The sequence below is a fragment of the Canis lupus genome, chromosome 1 (genome assembly GCF_048164855.1).
Source record: "Canis lupus baileyi chromosome 1, mCanLup2.hap1, whole genome shotgun sequence".
NCBI classification, from domain to species: domain Eukaryota; kingdom Metazoa; phylum Chordata; class Mammalia; order Carnivora; family Canidae; genus Canis; species Canis lupus.
Window position 1 is genome coordinate 106,596,872 of NC_132838.1, and position 17,317 is coordinate 106,614,188.

At 56.2% G+C, this 17,317-nt stretch overlaps 1 protein-coding gene across 6 annotated transcripts in view; it reads left to right on the forward strand.

Moving 5' to 3' along the window:
• Positions 1-17,317, forward strand: part of SHANK1 (SH3 and multiple ankyrin repeat domains 1) — a 46,000-nt gene that overhangs the window by 24,830 nt on the left and 3,853 nt on the right. For 5 of the 6 annotated variants that reach the window (XM_072770099.1, XM_072770055.1, XM_072770088.1 and 2 more), the window contains 9 exons: positions 1,006-1,088; positions 1,298-1,422; positions 1,977-2,109; positions 2,397-2,477; positions 3,024-3,047; positions 3,245-3,313; positions 3,760-3,878; positions 11,963-12,059; positions 13,758-16,899. In XM_072770099.1, coding sequence (XP_072626200.1) covers positions 1,006-1,088; positions 1,298-1,422; positions 1,977-2,109; positions 2,397-2,477; positions 3,024-3,047; positions 3,245-3,313; positions 3,760-3,878; positions 11,963-12,059; positions 13,758-16,899 — 3,873 coding nt within the window. The remainder of the gene's footprint in view (positions 1-1,005; positions 1,089-1,297; positions 1,423-1,976; positions 2,110-2,396; positions 2,478-3,023; positions 3,048-3,244; positions 3,314-3,759; positions 3,879-11,962; positions 12,060-13,757; positions 16,900-17,317) is intronic. The other variant, XM_072770078.1, reaches the window with a different exon arrangement.

The following is a 17,317-nucleotide window of genomic DNA, read 5'->3' on the forward strand; positions in this document are numbered from 1 at the left end:
GACTTTCCTGGATATGTGAATACTGCCTAAATGTGCTGACAGGCTTTGACGGCCTAATGGTGGCTACTATCTGCATATTCGTGGGTAGTTTGCACTTTACTAGAACCTATCCACTGCATGAGGGAGATACATTCAAGGCCTACCAAGGAATATGTAAGTCACTGCTGTTCACTAGAACTTTCTGCAGTGATGGAAATGTACTATATCTGCACTGTCCAGCATGGTAACCACTAGCCATGTGTGACTACTGGGCACTTTGAAATGTGGCTGTTGAGACTGAAGAACTGAATTTTTCTGTTTATTTTTTAATTAATTTGCATATAAATAATCACACACATCTACTGACCACAATTGCACAGTGCTGAGTAAGCGATGCTACAGTATGCTTGGGTACCTGGGGAGGTGTTACCATAGTATATATATAGTCAAGGAGTTGGGAGAGCTATCCTCGAAGCACGTGTGTCCTGTTAACTTACTAACTTGGCCAAAGCCATCGAAAGAGTCCCATCAAGCACGCACTACTATGTGCCCAGCACTGTGCTGAATACTAGAAGTACTGAACTCCCACAGTGACCTCGTCTGGTAGGGCCTGTTATTATCTCACATTATAGATGAGGAAATTGAGGCCCAAAAGGTTAAAGCCTTGGGCTCAAGGTCACAGATAAGGACGTGGCTAAAAGAGGCTCAAACCAGACTGTCTGGTGACCTGGCAGCTTATCTCCCCATCCCTTGTGCTGTGCCGGCACACAGTGGGTTTGGGAACTGCTTGCTGAATGGATGGATGAATGAGGAAAGATTGAGTGGGAGAGCAAGCACTCCAGGCTCTGAGGGGGAGGCCTGTAAGGGCTGCTTCGAGCAAACACACACAGAATGGGCGAGAAAGATCCTAGGAGGTGGGAATGGTTCTGAGGCAGGGGCTCAGGGCACTGGGTTGCTGGTAGAGCTCCGACTCCATGTCTCATCATCTCTTCTTCACCCCCTCAATCCCCCCCACCCCCTTGCCAGCGATTACATCATTAAGGAGAAGACAGTCTTGCTGCAGAAGAAGGACAGTGAGGGGTTTGGGTTCGTGCTCCGGGGGGCCAAGGGTGAGTGCCGGCCGGGGAGGAGATGGGAAAGGGCTCTCTGATCCAGGGGGATGGACAGGGGAAGGGACCCCAACCCACCCCCCACTCCATCCCGGGGTGCTGGTCCCTCAGCTACGGTGAGGCCTCTGTGACTTGGGTCTGAGCCCCATCCCCTGCTCGGCCTCTCCACCCCCTCCCCTCCGACCCCGCCGGCTCCTCCCCATCTGCAGCGCAGACCCCCATCGAGGAGTTCACCCCCACTCCAGCCTTCCCAGCGCTGCAGTATCTGGAGTCTGTGGACGAGGGTGGCGTAGCATGGCGAGCTGGACTGCGGATGGGAGACTTCCTCATCGAGGTGAGTCCTGGCCCCCAGCCCCAGGGGCCTTTCCAACTGCCAGCGTCCAGCACACCTTCCATAGGTATTGCTCTCAACCTGGTTCCCTGGTGACAAAAATCCCCAGGCCCCTCCTGATCCACACCAGATCTGGCTGCCCAAATCCAGATTCTCTTTCAGCACCAGGCCTCCCAGCCCCACAGCCCACCCCCTAGCCAGCCCCTGCTTTCTTCAATGATTCCTTCCAGAAGGCTTCTCTGAAGCATGGAAAGAAAACGGAGCTGTTCCGCAGCATACATACACACACACACACACATAATGGAGGGAAGGACAAGGAGGGAGAGAGAAGGGAATAGGGTGATCCCAGCCCTTTCTAACCCTCGGGCCAGGAAAGTTACCAGAAAAAGTGGGGCCTTGCAGGGAGAGGGGGTGGTGGGGAGGGCTGGCTGGAGGGAGGAGTGGCCAACAGTGCTACAAACAGGGCAAGGCAGAAGGCCACTCTGTTGGGGACTCTGAAGCCGAAAGCATCCCTCCCCTCACCTACTCTTTGTGGGGTGGGGTTATCTGTGCCACAGGTGAATGGGCAGAATGTGGTGAAGGTTGGCCACCGACAGGTGGTGAACATGATCCGCCAAGGGGGCAACACGCTGATGGTCAAGGTGGTGATGGTCACCAGGCACCCGGACATGGATGAGGTCCATAAGAAAGGTGCTTCTCCACTCCTTTGTTAGCCAGAGCTGGGCACCCCATTGCCACCAGACTAAGACCCTCCAAAGCCCTAATGGCTTAATGGTCTCCACCACTGTCCTTCCCTTCCCCAAGGCTGCTTGTTCATGGCCCTTCTGGGGAGAAACTGAGGCAGGGAGGGCTCAGCATGCTGGTGGCAGCTATTCTCTGATGTCTGGGAGCGCTGCTGTAGTGGTGGGGAGGGCAGTGGCGTTCATGGGCCTCCTCTTGGTGGTACTGTTGCCTGACCTCTGCCATCACCTTTGCAGCACCCCAGCAAGCTAAGCGGCTTCCACCCCCAGCCATCTCTCTGCGTTCCAAGTCCATGACCTCAGAGCTGGAAGAAATGGGTGAGTCTGCCCGGCTGTTGGGCCCAGGATCTGGAGAGGGAGATGGGCAGATGGGGCCTGAACCAGACCTCCAGTTCATTAGTGTTGTTAGTGACCAGGGGTCCTGTCCTCATCCTGTCCCCTAGTCCATGGGTCAGACTCTCTCTGGCCTGAGTGTGTGTCGCTGGGAAGGGGCGTCTGAGAGTCGACTTTCCTCTGTCCTCTTACATCTGTTTCTCTGTCGAGTCTCTCTCTGGGTCTTTCACGTCCCTCCTTAGGGGTCCTTGTTTCCTTTCTGGCTTCTCTCCACCTGCCCACCTCACCCCATCCCCATTCTCTATTTCTTCCTCCAGCAGCCCCCCCCCCACTAGCTGGAAAGGAAGGCCAGCCCCTCCCCAGACAGGGCCGAGAGGACCCGGGGGGGGGTCCCGTATCCCCTGACAGGGGGCAGATCCGGGCAGCTGACCACCCCTACCCCAAGGGAGGAGGGTGTTCCAGATAGGGGGCCCCTCTCCTCCCCCTGAAGTCCTAACTCTTGGCTCCTCTACTGCCTCTCCCCCGGGCTAGTCTCCCCCTGGAAGAAGAAGAGTGGTGAGTGGGCACAGGACTGGCGGGGGGGCCCCCCCGTCCCCATCCCGCCGGCGGACTCGTCCCTCCCCGCCCCGGGCCCTTCACTGCCCCACTTGCGCACGCCCGCCGGCCGCTCCCGCTGGCCACGCCCACTGGCCGAGCCCGCTCCGCTCCGCCCCCTGAGGGCCCCCCACTTCATCCGCATCCTTTGCCCACAGAGTACGAGCAGCAGCCTGCGCCGGTGCCCAGCATGGAGAAAAAGCGGACCGTGTATCAGATGGCTCTCAGTAAGATGGCTCAGCCCTGCTCCCCGGGCTGCCCAGGAACCCTGACCCCACGCCCCCTGCGGTGCCACAGCCTCTCCGACCCTCTTACTGCCTGCGCACCCTTGTGCCACCTCCGAGCTGATCACTTCATACCCCAATCTTGCTCTCGCCATCCATTATGAGCTCCCACCTCTGCCCTCAGCCTCTCCCCCCCTTCCTTCTGGCTGCCCTCCTCTGACAATTTGCTGCCTTCATCCCTTCCCACTGCTGGGTCCTCACCCCTTCCTGCCGCTGGGTCCTGTCTTCTGGGCTGGAGTTTGTGTCTCCATCAGGGCCTTCGGTCCATGGGGATGGAGGCAGGGGTGCCCTTTTCTGGTTCATACAACGTATTGTATGGGCTCCTGGCAACTGTTTCTGCCTGAGGTCAACGCAAGCTTCATTTCACTGCTTCTTCCACCTGCCCTTAGACAAACTGGATGAAATTTTGGCGGCAGCTCAACAGACCATCAGTGCAAGCGAGAGTCCTGGACCTGGTGGCCTCGCATCGCTGGGCAAACACCGGCCCAAAGGCTTCTTTGCCACCGAGGTAGGCAGTCTGCACCAGGGGAATGGGAGCGTAGTGGAGAGGAGGAGGCTTGTGGGGTGCACACTCCAACCTGGAACCTCTATCTTCCTCCTTGCAAATCCTTCCTGACCTCCCTGTGTTGAATGTCAACCCTGGAGGGGCACCACACTTCCTGGGGCCCCTCATTCCTCCCCACTCTGGGGGCCTCCTTTCCTCTCTGCCCATCCTCTTCTTTATTCTCCTCCTAAGTTTTGTCTCTTGTTTTCTCACTCCCTGCTTCACCCTCTTGCCCATCTTTGTCCCACCTCAAAAGTCTCAGGGAAGGCAGAATGATGTCACAACTGGCCATCCCCAGCATGGGCCTGGCACATGAAAATAGGTGCTCAAAAAGTGGGAGTTATTAAAATAATCTTTATTATCACTGTCTCCACTCTGCCCACTTTTCCCTGGGACAGAGGCTGACCTGTAGTGGGTGTTGATCATATTTTGGGCACTATATTTTACATAGATTGTCTCATTCACTCCTGGGATCATCGTGTGAGGTCCACATGGTTGTTTTTTTTTTTTTTTTAAGATTTTATTTATTTATTTATTCATGAAAGACAGACAGAGAGAGAGAGAGAGAGAGAGGCAGAGACACAGGCAGAGGGAGAAGAGGCTCCATGCAGGGAGCCCGATGTGGGACTCGATCCCAGGACTCCCTGAGCTGGAAGGCAGATGCTCAACTGCTGAGCCACCCAGGGATCCCACACACAGTTATTAACCCACTTACAGAGGGAAAACTGAGGCTCAGAGAGGTAGCCAGTGTTTCAATCCAGGCAAGTTAGGCAACTGGATCCATGGCCCTGGCTCTTGTGGTGGGCCTGTTGGTCTTCCCTAGCTGGCCTGTCACTGGGCTGTGCCCCTTCATGGGAACACAGCCACCACCAGCCATACTAGTGCCTCCTCCCACCCTCCAGCCTCTCCTCCGGAAGGTCGGAAGGTGGGAAGGTCACACACCGCCCTGCTTCTGTCTTAGCACTTGCTGCTTCTCTGCTCAGGCCCTGCCCTCTGACCCTCCCCTCTGAACACTTCTTCCCACAGGTCACACCCACCACCCAGTGACCAATGGTCTATTTACTCTAAAACTGGATTCTTGGGCAGTCCCGGTGGCGCAGAGGTTTAGCGCCACCTGCAGCCCAGGGTGTGATCCTGGAGACCTGGATCTAGTCCCAGGTCAGGCTCCCTGCATGGAGCCTGCTTCTCCCTCTGCCTGTGTCTCTGCCTCTCTCTCTCTCTCTCTCTCTCTCTCTGTCTCTATGAATAAATAAATAAATCTTTAAAAAAATAAAATAAAATAAAACTGGATTCTTTGGCCTTTGAGGGACCATGGATCCCCTTGGCAGTCTGGTATAGTCCTCCAAATAATGGTTACAAGCCTAAATAAATTACATAAGAAAACAAAAAAAGCCAATGACACTGATAATACAGTTGTCAAAAAATTTTCTTTAAGATTTTATTTATTTATTCATGAGAGACACACAGAGAGAGGCAAAGACATGGGTAGAAGGAGAAGCTGGAAAAAAAAAAAAAAAAAAAAAAAAAAAAAAAATTAAAAAAAAAAAAAAAAAAATCCCTGGGTGGCGCAGCGGTTTAGCGCCTGCCTTTGGCCCAGGGCGCGATCCTGGAGACCCAGGATCAAATCCCACGTCAGGCTCCCGGTGCATGGAGCCTGCTTCTCCCTCTGCCTGTGTCTCTGCCTCTCTCTCTCTCACTGTGTGCCTATCATAAATAAATAAAAAAAAAAAAAAATTAAAAAAAAAAAAAAAAAAAAAAAAAAAAAAAAAAAAAAAGAAGGAGAAGCTGGTTTACCTCAGGGAGCCAGATGTGAGACTGGATCTGAAGACTGCTAGATCATGACCTGAGCCAAAGGCAGACGCTCAACCACTCAGGCACCCAAGTGCCCCTGTCCTGAGTTTCTCAAGGAATTTGAAATCTCTGAGGCTGTCAGGATCTTCTTCTGTGCTCACCTCCCCCAAAGGCCAGTGTAGACTCAGAAGTGCACGGGCAGTCGAGCCAGGCAAACCTGCCTTCAAATTCTGACTTCCTCTAGCTTTCTATGTTACTTGAGCCATACTACTTAATTTCTCTGCATCTCAGTTTCCTGCTCTGTACAATGGGGCTGAAGCCAATCTTGCTGGTCCTTAGGAGGATTGAATGAGATCAACTCCTAGCACAGCAGGCTTTCAACAGATGGCGAGGCCTCTTAGGCCATAAAATAAACTAGAGACCCCACAGCACTTACCAGTGAGGCTTACATGTGCCCCAGAGACCCTGCAACAGCACATCATGCACAGAGTCTCAAAATAGATGGGGCAAATCCTTGTTTTCATTTATTCAACAAATGCATGGAGTACCCACCCAGTCAGGCAGCCAGCATGCCAGCCCCTCCCTGTGTGAACCGTGGTTACAGGCCAGGCAGGATCCCAGCCATCACACAATTCACCATCTGAGCTCCAAGAACACCCCTAGTTGGGCCCAGACGCAGGCCAGTTATAACATCAGCTGCCCATGTGCCCCTCCCTCCTAGAAATGAAACTCGTAAGCATTCACCTGAGTTCTTGAATGGCATCTCCCTTCCCTCCGGGTCATAAAGGCCACTGGTTCTTTTCCCTATCGGATCTTGCTTTTTCTTCTCCCTTCTAGGGTCTGTCCCGGCCTTCCCAAAGCTTTGTCCCTTGAGTTGGGGGCTTTCTTCACTCTCATCTTCCCACCAGCCATCCTGACTTCTCACACTCTAAGTCAACACAGGGACCCCTTCCTGCTGCTTATGTGTCTCCATGGCTCTCTCTGTGTGTGCTCTTGTTCTCTTCTGTTTCTCATCTCCCGTCTGCTCCAGTTTCTCTGCCCTCCTCACTGCCTCACTTGGATCCCTCTGTACGAGACCAGAGTGGGTAACCAGGAAGCGTGGGGGACCTCCGTATTGCCCTGAGGCCTCTTTTATCAGACCTGAGCAACAGTGAATCAGAATAACATATTGTACAAGATGCTACTGTTTGGAAACTTAAGAATTGGGAAATTTCAACCTCCTGTAAAGATACACCTCTGCACAAAACCTAAGGTGGGGACATGTGACGGACCTGCCTATGCCAACAGTGGGGGTGCAGAACCCAGGCAGATCCGCTACAGGTCAAGGTGCCTCTTGGGCTGTCTCTTCCCAGGGTTCTGCTGTCCATCCATCTGTCCTCCCCTCTGTGTGGCTTTGGCTCCCTGAACTCCTATCTCTGTTACCTGGCCACTGACCCCAAACAGTACCCTACCCACCCCCCATCCCCTCCACTCCCCCTCATCCTGCCTTATCCTCCCTTCTGCTCAGTCCGTCTGGGTGCCAGTCTCAGCCTTTCTCTGGGCTCAGTTTTTCCCTCTGATTATTTTGACCATACTCTGTAGATGGCATTGTCTGTCTCTTTCCCTTCTATTTGCATGCCTGGCCTTCCTGGGACAGCTCTGGCCGGCTCCACTCCAGGGCCTCTCAGGACTGCTTCTCTTCCTGCTTTGTTGGGGCCCTCTTTCTTCCCATCGCTGTCTCATTTCCCCTCCTGTCTCTCCTGCTCTAAACCCCCATCTCTGTGTCTTTCTCCCCATCTCTCTGCTTTCTCTATGTCTCTCCGGCCGGCCATCTCCCCCTACGGTCTCCCCCTCCGCTCGTTCCTCCCCTCCCTGCCTCACCCCTTTCGGGGGCTGTCTCCCCTGGCACACACTATTCAGCCCATCTTCAGCCTCCAGCCCGTGCACCCCACCAGGGCACACCCTTTGCCCTTGAGGCCCCAGACCCAACCGCCCGGGACAGCGGGAGGAGGGAGGAGGCACGGGAGGAGGGAGGGCCCTCTGGCTGACTCGCGGGGGAGGAGTCCGCCCGCAGCCGGTGACGTCACGCGCACTCTGATTGGTTGCCCCCTCTGCGCGGGAGAGGACGCTCCCGGCTCGTAGATGGAGGTCAGCGTGTCCCACCTTGAGTCTTTGTGCCCCTCAGGGGGGCAGCCCGACACCTCCTCAGACGCGATTATGGCTTCTCCATCAGTCTGACACTTCCTCTGCCACTCTGACCTCTTTTATGTCAAGCTAACCCATTTGATCCCTCCTCTTCCACTTAGAAGTGTCTTCTTCTGTCCCTGTGCCAATCTGACGCCTCTCCCTTCACTCTGCACCCTCTTCAGCCAGAGGCACCCCTCCCCTGCCCTTCGGCCCCTCCCTTGTCATTCTGAGCCCCCTCCTGTCTCTCGGCTCCTTTCCCCATCACTCTGCCCCCCTCCCACCTCTCCCCACTCCCATGCCTCTACCGGATGCTTCCCTCACCTTCCTTCCCACCTCCCTGTTACTCCTGGCTTGCCCTCCCCAGCCTGGACTCCGTAGCCTGCAGTGTCCTCTGCAGCCTGCTTCTCCCCTCAGGGGTCCCTGCATCCTTTCTGACAGGGTACTCCCCACAGCTTGTCAGGGTGTCCTTCCTTCTGCACGTATTTACTGAGCACCTGTTATGCACTGGACCTGCTGCTTGGCTCTAGGGGTGTAAGAGTGAACCAATCAAAGCCACTTGTATTAGAGACTTTACATGTGGAGGTGGGGGTTGGACTTTACAGAATTGGGTTTTGCCCTATGTAAGAGAAATCTCCAAATAACAATGGCTTCGACAAGATAAGTCTCCTATCTCTATTGTGTTAACAAAGTCTGGAGCAGGGTGTCCCAGGCAGGTATGGCAGCCACCATGGTCATGAAGACCCAGGATCCTTCTCACTTTCTACTCCACCATCCTAGTCTTCTTTCCAACCATAATTGTCCAAGATGGCGGGAGCTCTAGCTGTTCCACCAGTATTTCAGGCAGCAGAAACAAGGACGACTGGAAAGGCAGAAAGGCAAAGGAGGGCACATTGTTGCTTCGTGGGTTACCTCTGAGATTTCCCCAAAGTAACACACACCACTTACACTTATGCATCCCAGCAGGCCTTAGTTCCATGGCCATACTCAGCTGCAAGGGAGCCTGGGAAATGTAGTCCCAATAGGTGCCACACAAAGTTGGGGTTTTCTTACCAAGGAAGAAGAGTGGAATGGGAACTGGGTGAGCTCTGTGCCCAGGGAGACAGACAATGAACAAGCAAATAATTTTAATAACTCTACACTGGGTTAGGTGGAAGGTGTTACGATGCAGAGTAACAGAAGGAAGCCTTTTCAAGGAGGAGATATCTGAAAATGACAGATTCCACCCATTATCACTCTTCTTCCACCTATATGACCTCATTTCCTGCCACCCGGCGCCCTGCTCACCCACTCCAGACACTCCACTCCTGACATTGGCACACCAGACTCATTCCTACCTCAGGATATTTACACTTGCTGTTCCCTCTTCCTAGAATACTCTTCCCCTGGATATATGCATGACTCCCTTCTTCCCGAGTTTGCTCTAATTATATCTTCACAAAAAGGCCTTCCTTCTGGACTAAATTATAGTCCCACTCTCCTCCATCTCTTACCTCCACCTGACCCCGTTAGGTTACTAATTTATTTTGTCTGCCCTCTGTGTAAGCAGAGACTTTCGTCTATTTTTTTTTTTTTTATGGCTGCATCTGCAGCACCTAGAACAGTCTCTGGCATGGATCAGGTGCTCAGTAAATATCTGTGGAATGAATGAATGAATGAGTGAATGAATGAAACAAACACAGAGATAGACAGTCTCAATCCAAGGAGGTGAGTACATGGAGGGGTTAGTACAGGCACACCCTGTGAAGGTCTGGAATAGTGCTGCCCTGTCCAATAGGGCTTCCTACAGCTGCGCTATCCCAAATGATAACCCCTAGCCAGCCACCAGCCATGTGTGACGATTAAACACTTGAACTGTGTGACCGGCAAAAACAGAGGGAGGGAATTTTTTATTTTAATTAATTAAAATTTACATCCAAAAGGGTGTGGGCTACTGTATTGGTCAGTATAGGTTTAGAGAAAGGGAGAGGCCAGACCAGGGTGGGGGCTAGGATGACAAGTCTTCCCAAACAGAGAAGGGGGAACAGATGTTCCAGGCAGAGGGAACAGCATAGGAGGCCCTGAGGTGAGATACAGCACAAGAAGTTGAGAGAGCAGGGGAGGACTTACAGGAAGGGGGCTGGCTGGAGGGAGCATGATGGGAGGTGAGGGCAGTAAGGTGGGGGCTTCATCCGTAAAGGATTTCCTTTCTTTGCCTTTCTGATCTCAAAGACAGAGAAAGGGGCATATGGGGTCACCTGGCAGAAGCAGGAAGAATCAGTGCCTGATGTTGGCTCATTCTCCTTTACTTACTGTTCATTTAACATAAGCTTGTAGAACATCCGGTCCTGTTTAGGGACTGGGGACCCAGCAGTAAAAGAGACCAACAATGTTGCTACCCTTAGGCAGGCTATGTTAGGACTTCCATGGGCCGTTAGCACTTTTGCTTTCAAAAGCCTCTCCCTCAAAAAAAAAAAAAAAAAAAAAAAAAGAGTTTAAAAATCTGTATCTTATGAGTGTGTTGGTCCAAAGATGAATATTACTATCCAGGCTGGATTCTATTCATGTTTGCCCCTCTGATTTTATTTTATTTATTTATTTAATTGAGTGAGAGAGAGAGAGAGAGCGCGCGCATGAACGAACATGAGCTGGGGCTGGGGGCGAAGGCAGAGGGAGAGGGAGAGGCAGACACCCCATGGAATGGGGAGCCCGATGTAGGGCTCGATCCCAGGATCAGGGGATCACAACCTGAGCCAAAGGCAGATGCTTAACCCACTGAGCCACCCAGACACCCACTCCCCTCTGATAGAGAGCCCTAGATACTGTGCTTCTGGTGCCTTCAGGGAGCTGACATTCTAGGCAGGGAGTCAGGAAGTAAGCAGCTAAATAAGTGTCCCTAAGGAACACAGGACAGGGAATTGTAGTAGACAGTGACTAGAAGGGACATTTGAGTGGAGGCCATAAGGATAGCAAGGCATGTGTAATGATGGGGAGAAAACACTACAGAGAGCAAATCCAGGACTTGCAGGTGTTCTAGGGTAGGGGTGGACCTTGGGGCATTGGAGGAGCAGGACTGATGGACATGGTGGGACCAGAGTAAGCAGGTAGGCGATGTAGGAGGGACTAGATTGTACTGGGTGCCTTAGTTTCCCATGGCCCGAGCCTGAGATGGGGATTCTTGCATCAATAGTATCCTAAGAGAGTTATAAGGGAGGGAGGGAAGGAGGGTGGGCTACAGAAGTAAGCAAACCTGGTACCCGCTGGAGTCCCTTTCAGAAAGCCTAACCCCTTGGAGAGTTTGGAATACGAATTGCACAATGGAGTTAATCCTGCCTTGGACCTCCATGTCGGTCAGTCCTTGGCTGCAGGCTGCTCCCAGAAGTAGCCTGGGGACATAACTACTTGGGTCCATCAGCTCCTTTGGAGAAGGGTGATTCTTTAGAGCAAGGGGCAGCCGAGAGCCCAGGCAGATGACACTCGTAGCAGCTGGGGATGGTCACAGCACCCCAGCCAAGGGGACCTGGATATGCACCAGCAGTGTCTACCATAGACCACAACTCAAGATCAGAGTTAGGAATTCCGATCCCCTCCGAACTGATGTGGGATTGCTCCTGTAGGATTTTAAGCAGGGCCATCACATCACAGGGCCATGTGGGGTTGCTCCTGTAGGATTTTAAGTATGACTTGGATTTGTTTCTGAAAGATCCCTCTGACACTGATGTGGAAAGCAGACCAGAATGGGGTGAGGGCCCAGGGTGCCAGCAGGGAGACAGGGGAAGAGGCTACGGGCAGCCAAAGAGGCAAGCAATGCTGGTGACCTGGATGTGGGGGGTTGGCAGCAAGAATGGAGAAAAGACCCAGATTAGCGATCTGTATGGGAAGCAGAGCAAACAGGGCTGCCTGAGAATCGGCTTTCTTTTCCTTTCTTTCTCCACACCACCCAAATTCGGACACCTTTCCCTCCCTTCAGAATCCCCTTTTGCCTCCTCTATGCCTCTCATCCTTCCTTCAGAGGCTTGGAGAAGGCTTGGGCTGTGTGGTAAAGCCATGAATCTTCACACCCAGACTGATCTTTCTCTATTGTCTTTTTTTTTTCTCTGACTGCCACCCCAAAGTCAAGCTTCGATCCTCACCACCGCTCCCAGCCAAGTTATGAACGTCCTTCTTACCTGCCTCCCGGACCTGGGCTTATGCTCCGGCAAAAATCTATTGGTATGTCACCTGGAAAGGTGGGCATAATGGATGCCAGCCGGGGAGGGGGATGCTGGAGGGTGACAGTTTACCGAAATGAAGGGGCTTTGAAATGTTCTTTCTACTTCCATATATGACCATAGTTCTATCAAATTGGGCAAAGAGCTCAGGCTTTGTTGTTGGGGGGTTGGCTTTTATCCCTCCTAGCTGTGTGACCTGCGACAGGTAGCTTCACCTCTCTGGGCCTTGGGTTCTGCATCTAGAGAATGGGCATGTTATTGTCCCTGCCTGGATGCAGTGAGGTGAAGCCCTCCCTCCCCCACAGACCCTGTTTTCTTCTCTCTTTTACCTGACTTCATTCATGCATGCATGCACGCATTCTGTAAATGTTTATTGAGCACCCGCCATAAGTCCTAGACTGCTGGGGATATGTCAGTGAGCAAAACAGACAAAAGGGTCTTGCCCTTGTGGAGGTGGTCTTCTAGCAGGGAAGACAGAGAATAGATTATAAGGGTATTATAAGAAACAAGACCATTATATAGCATGCTGACAGTGGTAAGTGCTGTGGCGGGGGTGGGGGGGGAGTAGAGTAGAATAAGAGATCAGGAGTGCTGACAGGCAGATTCGAGCTAAAACATGGAAATGAAGGGGAGAGCCATGTGGATATATGGTGATAAGGTATTCCAGGTAGCAAGAATGGCCAAGACAAAGGACCTGAGGTAGGATTGAGCCACCATTTGCTCAGATGGGGGAGACTATGCGGTGGGAGATCAGGAGCACCGCTGGGGGCCTGCTAAGTTTCAGATGCCAGAGAGCTATCCAAGTAACTGAGTAATGGCATTTGGATATAGGAGCCCGGAGCTCAAGGGAGCTCAGGGGAAAGGCCTGAGCCCCAGGACTTAGGTGGGAGTCTTCAGCAGAGAGATAGTGAATGAAGAAGGATGTAGGCTGAGATCCCCGAGGGGGAGAGTAGTCAGAGGAGAGAAGGTTAAAGACTGGGAGCCCTGACAGTGATAAAGTAGGCAAAAGTAGGCAAAAGACTTCACTCTTTCTATCCACTCAGTCCTTTTGCTGATTGGGTCTAGCTCTTCTCCCACTTCCAGCGTCCACAGTCCACCAGTGTGAATTTTGCATCTGTGAGGTCTACCTGTATCTCCTCATTTACCTAATCTCTACTACCTGTAAAGCCACCCAGCATTGCTTACCTATAAATTGGCTCTGGTAAACGTTAGCCTCATCCTAAGTAGTTCCGTCTGTGAAAGCACAGGTTCGACGTGCTAATATTTTATTTCTGCGTACACATGACAAGAAATCTGTAACTATGCACCTGTAAACATGGCATCTCTCCCTGGCCCCAGGCACTTTCCACTCACCCCAAGTCACCACTAACGTAGGAGGTGTCTTTGCGGGAATTAGGGAAAGGCGCCCCCTCCTGGCCTAGGGAGGAAGTTCAGCTGAATTTCGCCCCTCCTCCTCTTGCTCCCTCTGCCGGTCGCTGGTGTGCAACGCACGCCCTGTATGATACGGGAGATTTACCGCAGTTGGGGAACTCTGGATTAATTCATGTGAGGTTCTTAGCATATACTCAGTTGTGTATTATTATTATTATTATTATTATTATTATTATTATTATTATTTCATTAATATTGTAGTACTATGGGATAGGGGAGGAGGGAGACCCTCCTCCTCCCCACTCCTGGAGCCACTGTATCTTCCCAGGGGCTGCTGAAGATGATAGACCCTACCTAGCACCCCCAGCCATGAAGTTCAGCCGCAGCCTGTCTGTGCCTGGCTCGGAGGACATCCCCCCGCCGCCCACCACGTCCCCACCGGAGCCCCCCTACAGCACACCTCCCGCCCCCTCCTCCTCTGGCCGCCTCACCCCATCCCCCAGAGGAGGGCCCTTCAACCCCAGTTCGGGTGGCCCCCTCCCCTCCTCTTCCCCTGCGTCCTTTGATGGACCCTCCCCTCCCGACACGCGCATAGGGGGCCGAGAGAAGAGCCTGTACCACAGCGGGCCCCTGCCCCCCGCCCACCACCACCCGCCCCACCACCACCACCACCATGCCCCGCCCCCCCAGCCTCACCACCACCACGCCCACCCCCCTCATCCCCCCGAGATGGAGACGGGAGGCTCTCCCGACGACCCCCCACCCCGACTGGCTCTAGGGCCCCAGCCCAGCCTGCGCGGCTGGCGGGGCGGCGGGCCCAGCCCCACTCCGGGGGCCCCGTCCCCGTCGCACCACGGCAGCGGGGCCGGCGGCATCGGCTCCTCCCAGGCCCCAGCCCTGCGCTACTTCCAGCTGCCCCCCCGGGCGGCCAGCGCGGCCATGTACGTGCCAGCCCGCTCGGGCCGCGGGCGCAAGGGGCCCCTGGTCAAGCAGACCAAAGTCGAAGGCGAGCCTCAGAAGGGCGGCGGCCTCCCCCCCGCCCCCTCGCCCACGTCCCCGGCGTCCCCGCAGCCGCCGCCGGCCGCGGCCGCGCCCTCGGAGAAGAATTCCATCCCCATCCCCACCATCATCATCAAGGCTCCGTCCACCAGTAGCAGCGGCCGCAGCAGCCAGGGCAGCAGCACCGAGGCGGAGCCCCCCACCCAGCCCGAGGCTGCGGGCGGCGGCGGCGGCGGCGGCGGGGGCGGCGGCGGCGGCGGCGGCGGCGGCTCCTCGGCGCCCAGCCCCGCCCCGGCCATGTCGCCGGTGCCGCCGTCCCCCTCGCCGGTGCCCACCCCCACCTCGCCCAGCGGCCCGGCCACCCTCGACTTCACCAGCCAGTTCGGAGCGGCCCTGGTGGGGGCGGCCCGCAGGGAAGGGGGCTGGCAGAACGAAGCCCGCCGGCGCTCCACGCTCTTCCTCTCCACCGACGCGGGCGACGAGGACGGCGGCGACAGCGGGCTGGGCCCAGGGGCGCCCCCGGGCCCCCGGCTGCGCCACTCGAAGTCCATCGACGAAGGCATGTTCTCCGCCGAGCCCTACCTCCGGCTAGAGTCTGCAGGCGCGGGGAGCGGCGCCGGCTACGGGGCTTACGGGGCCGGCAGCCGCGCCTACGGGGGCAGCGGGGGCAGCAGCGCCTTCACCAGCTTCCTGCCGCCCCGGCCCCTGGTCCACCCGCTGACAGGCAAGGCCCTGGACCCCGCCTCCCCGCTCGGGCTGGCGCTGGCCGCCCGAGAGCGGGCGCTGAAGGAGTCCTCGGAGGGTGGTGGGCCCCCCCAGCCCCCTCCAAGGCCCCCATCGCCCCGCTACGAGGCCCCGCAGCCCACCCCCCACCACCACTCGCCCCACGCCCACCATGAGCCAGTGCTGCGTCTCTGGGGGGCCTCACCACCCGACCCCGCCCGCCGGGAACTGGGGTACCGGGCGGGGCTGGGCAGCCAGGAGAAGTCCCTTCCGGCCAGCCCGCCAGCTGCCCGACGCTCCTTGCTGCACCGCTTGCCCCCCACGGCTCCCGGGGTCGGGCCCCTCCTCCTGCAGCTGGGGCCCGAGCCCCCGCCCCCGCACCCCGGGGTGAGCAAGGCGTGGCGGTCGGGCGCCCCCGAGGAGCCAGAGCGGCTGCCCCTACACGTGCGGTTCCTGGAGAACTGCCAGCCCAGAGCCAGCGGGCCGGGGGGGAGGGGACCCCCCTCGGAAGACGGGCCGGGGGTTCCGCCGCCCAGCCCCCGCCGCTCCGTGCCGCCCTCGCCCACCTCCCCGCGAGGCGGTGAAGAGAATGGGCTCCCCCTGCTGGTCCTGCCGCCCCCTGCTCCCTCTGTGGATGTGGAAGATGGCGAGTTCCTCTTTGTGGAGCCCTTGCCCCCGCCTCTGGAGTTCTCCAACAGCTTCGAGAAGCCCGAGTCGCCCCTCACGCCCGGGCCTCCCCACCCGCTGCCCGATCCACCCACCCCAACCACCCCATTGACCCCCGTGCCACCACCGGCTGTTGCTGCCGCACCTCCCACCCTGGACTCCACGGCATCCAGCCTGACTTCCTACGACAGCGAGGTGGCCACACTAACCCAGGGGGCCCCCGTGGCTCCTGGGGACCCCCCTCCACCAGGCCCGCCAGCGCCGGCTGCCCCTGCTCCCCCAGCCCCCCAGCCTGGCCCAGACCCGCCGCCTGGCACAGATTCGGGTATTGAGGAGGTGGACAGTAGGAGCAGCAGCGACCACCCTCTGGAGACCATCAGCAGCGCGTCCACACTGAGCAGCCTTTCTGCCGAAGGTGGTGGCAGCGCCGGAGGCGGTGGCGGTGGTGGTGGCAGTGTGGCAAGTGTGGCCAGCGGGCCAGAGCTTCTGGACACATATGTGGCCTACCTGGATGGCCAGGCGTTCGGGGGGAGTGGCACTCCTGGCCCACCGTATCCCCCACAGCTCATGACTCCTTCTAAGCTCCGTGGCCGGGCTCTGGGGACCAGTGGAGGCCTGCGACCGGGCCCCAGTGGAGGACTCCGGGACCCTGTCACTCCCACCAGCCCCACCGTCTCCGTGACAGGGGCTGGAACGGATGGGCTGCTGGCCCTAAGCGGTTGCACGGGACCCTCCGTGGCCAGCATGGCTGGGGGTTCGGTGGCTATAGAGCCAGAAGGCCCCGCGGTGCCCTTGCCATCGGCCTCCTCTCTGCCTCGGAAGCTGCTGCCCTGGGAGGAGGGCCCGGGCCCACCGCCACCACCCCTGCCCGGGCCCCTGGCCCAGCCTCAGGCCTCAGCCTTGGCCACAGTAAAAGCCAGCATCATCAGTGAACTCAGCTCCAAGCTTCAGCAATTTGGGGGTTCCTCAGCAGCTGGTGGCGCTCTGCCCTGGGCCCGGGGAGGCAGCGGGGGAAGCGGGGACAGCCACCACGGGGGAGCCAGCTATGTCCCTGAGAGGACCTCTTCGCTGCAGCGGCAGAGGTGAGCCGGGGCTGGTGGGTATGGTGATGGAGGCCACGGGGGCCAGTGCTGTAGGCACCAGAGCCTACCTTCCCCATAGTTGTGTCCTTTGAGGGTCCCAGGTGGCAGAAAGAAAACAGAAATGAGGCTGGCTCGCAGAAGTCTGCCCTCAGAGAAGCATGCTTTCACAGACACCTTATCTCAGTGTAGCTTTTGTGGTCTCTTCCCCATCACCATGACAACCCACATCCCATGATGAACAAAAAAGTTATTAACGAGAGATCGGAGCACAACTTGGGGATGTGTTTCCTTGGTGGGTTGTCAGTTCTGACAGTGCTTGAAATCTGTGAGTCCCTTGAACCTGGTGTGGTTCAAGACTAAGATGCTTTAGGGTGCAGCAGTTTGGATTATGGGTGAGCCAGGCTCCTTGGGCTTTGGT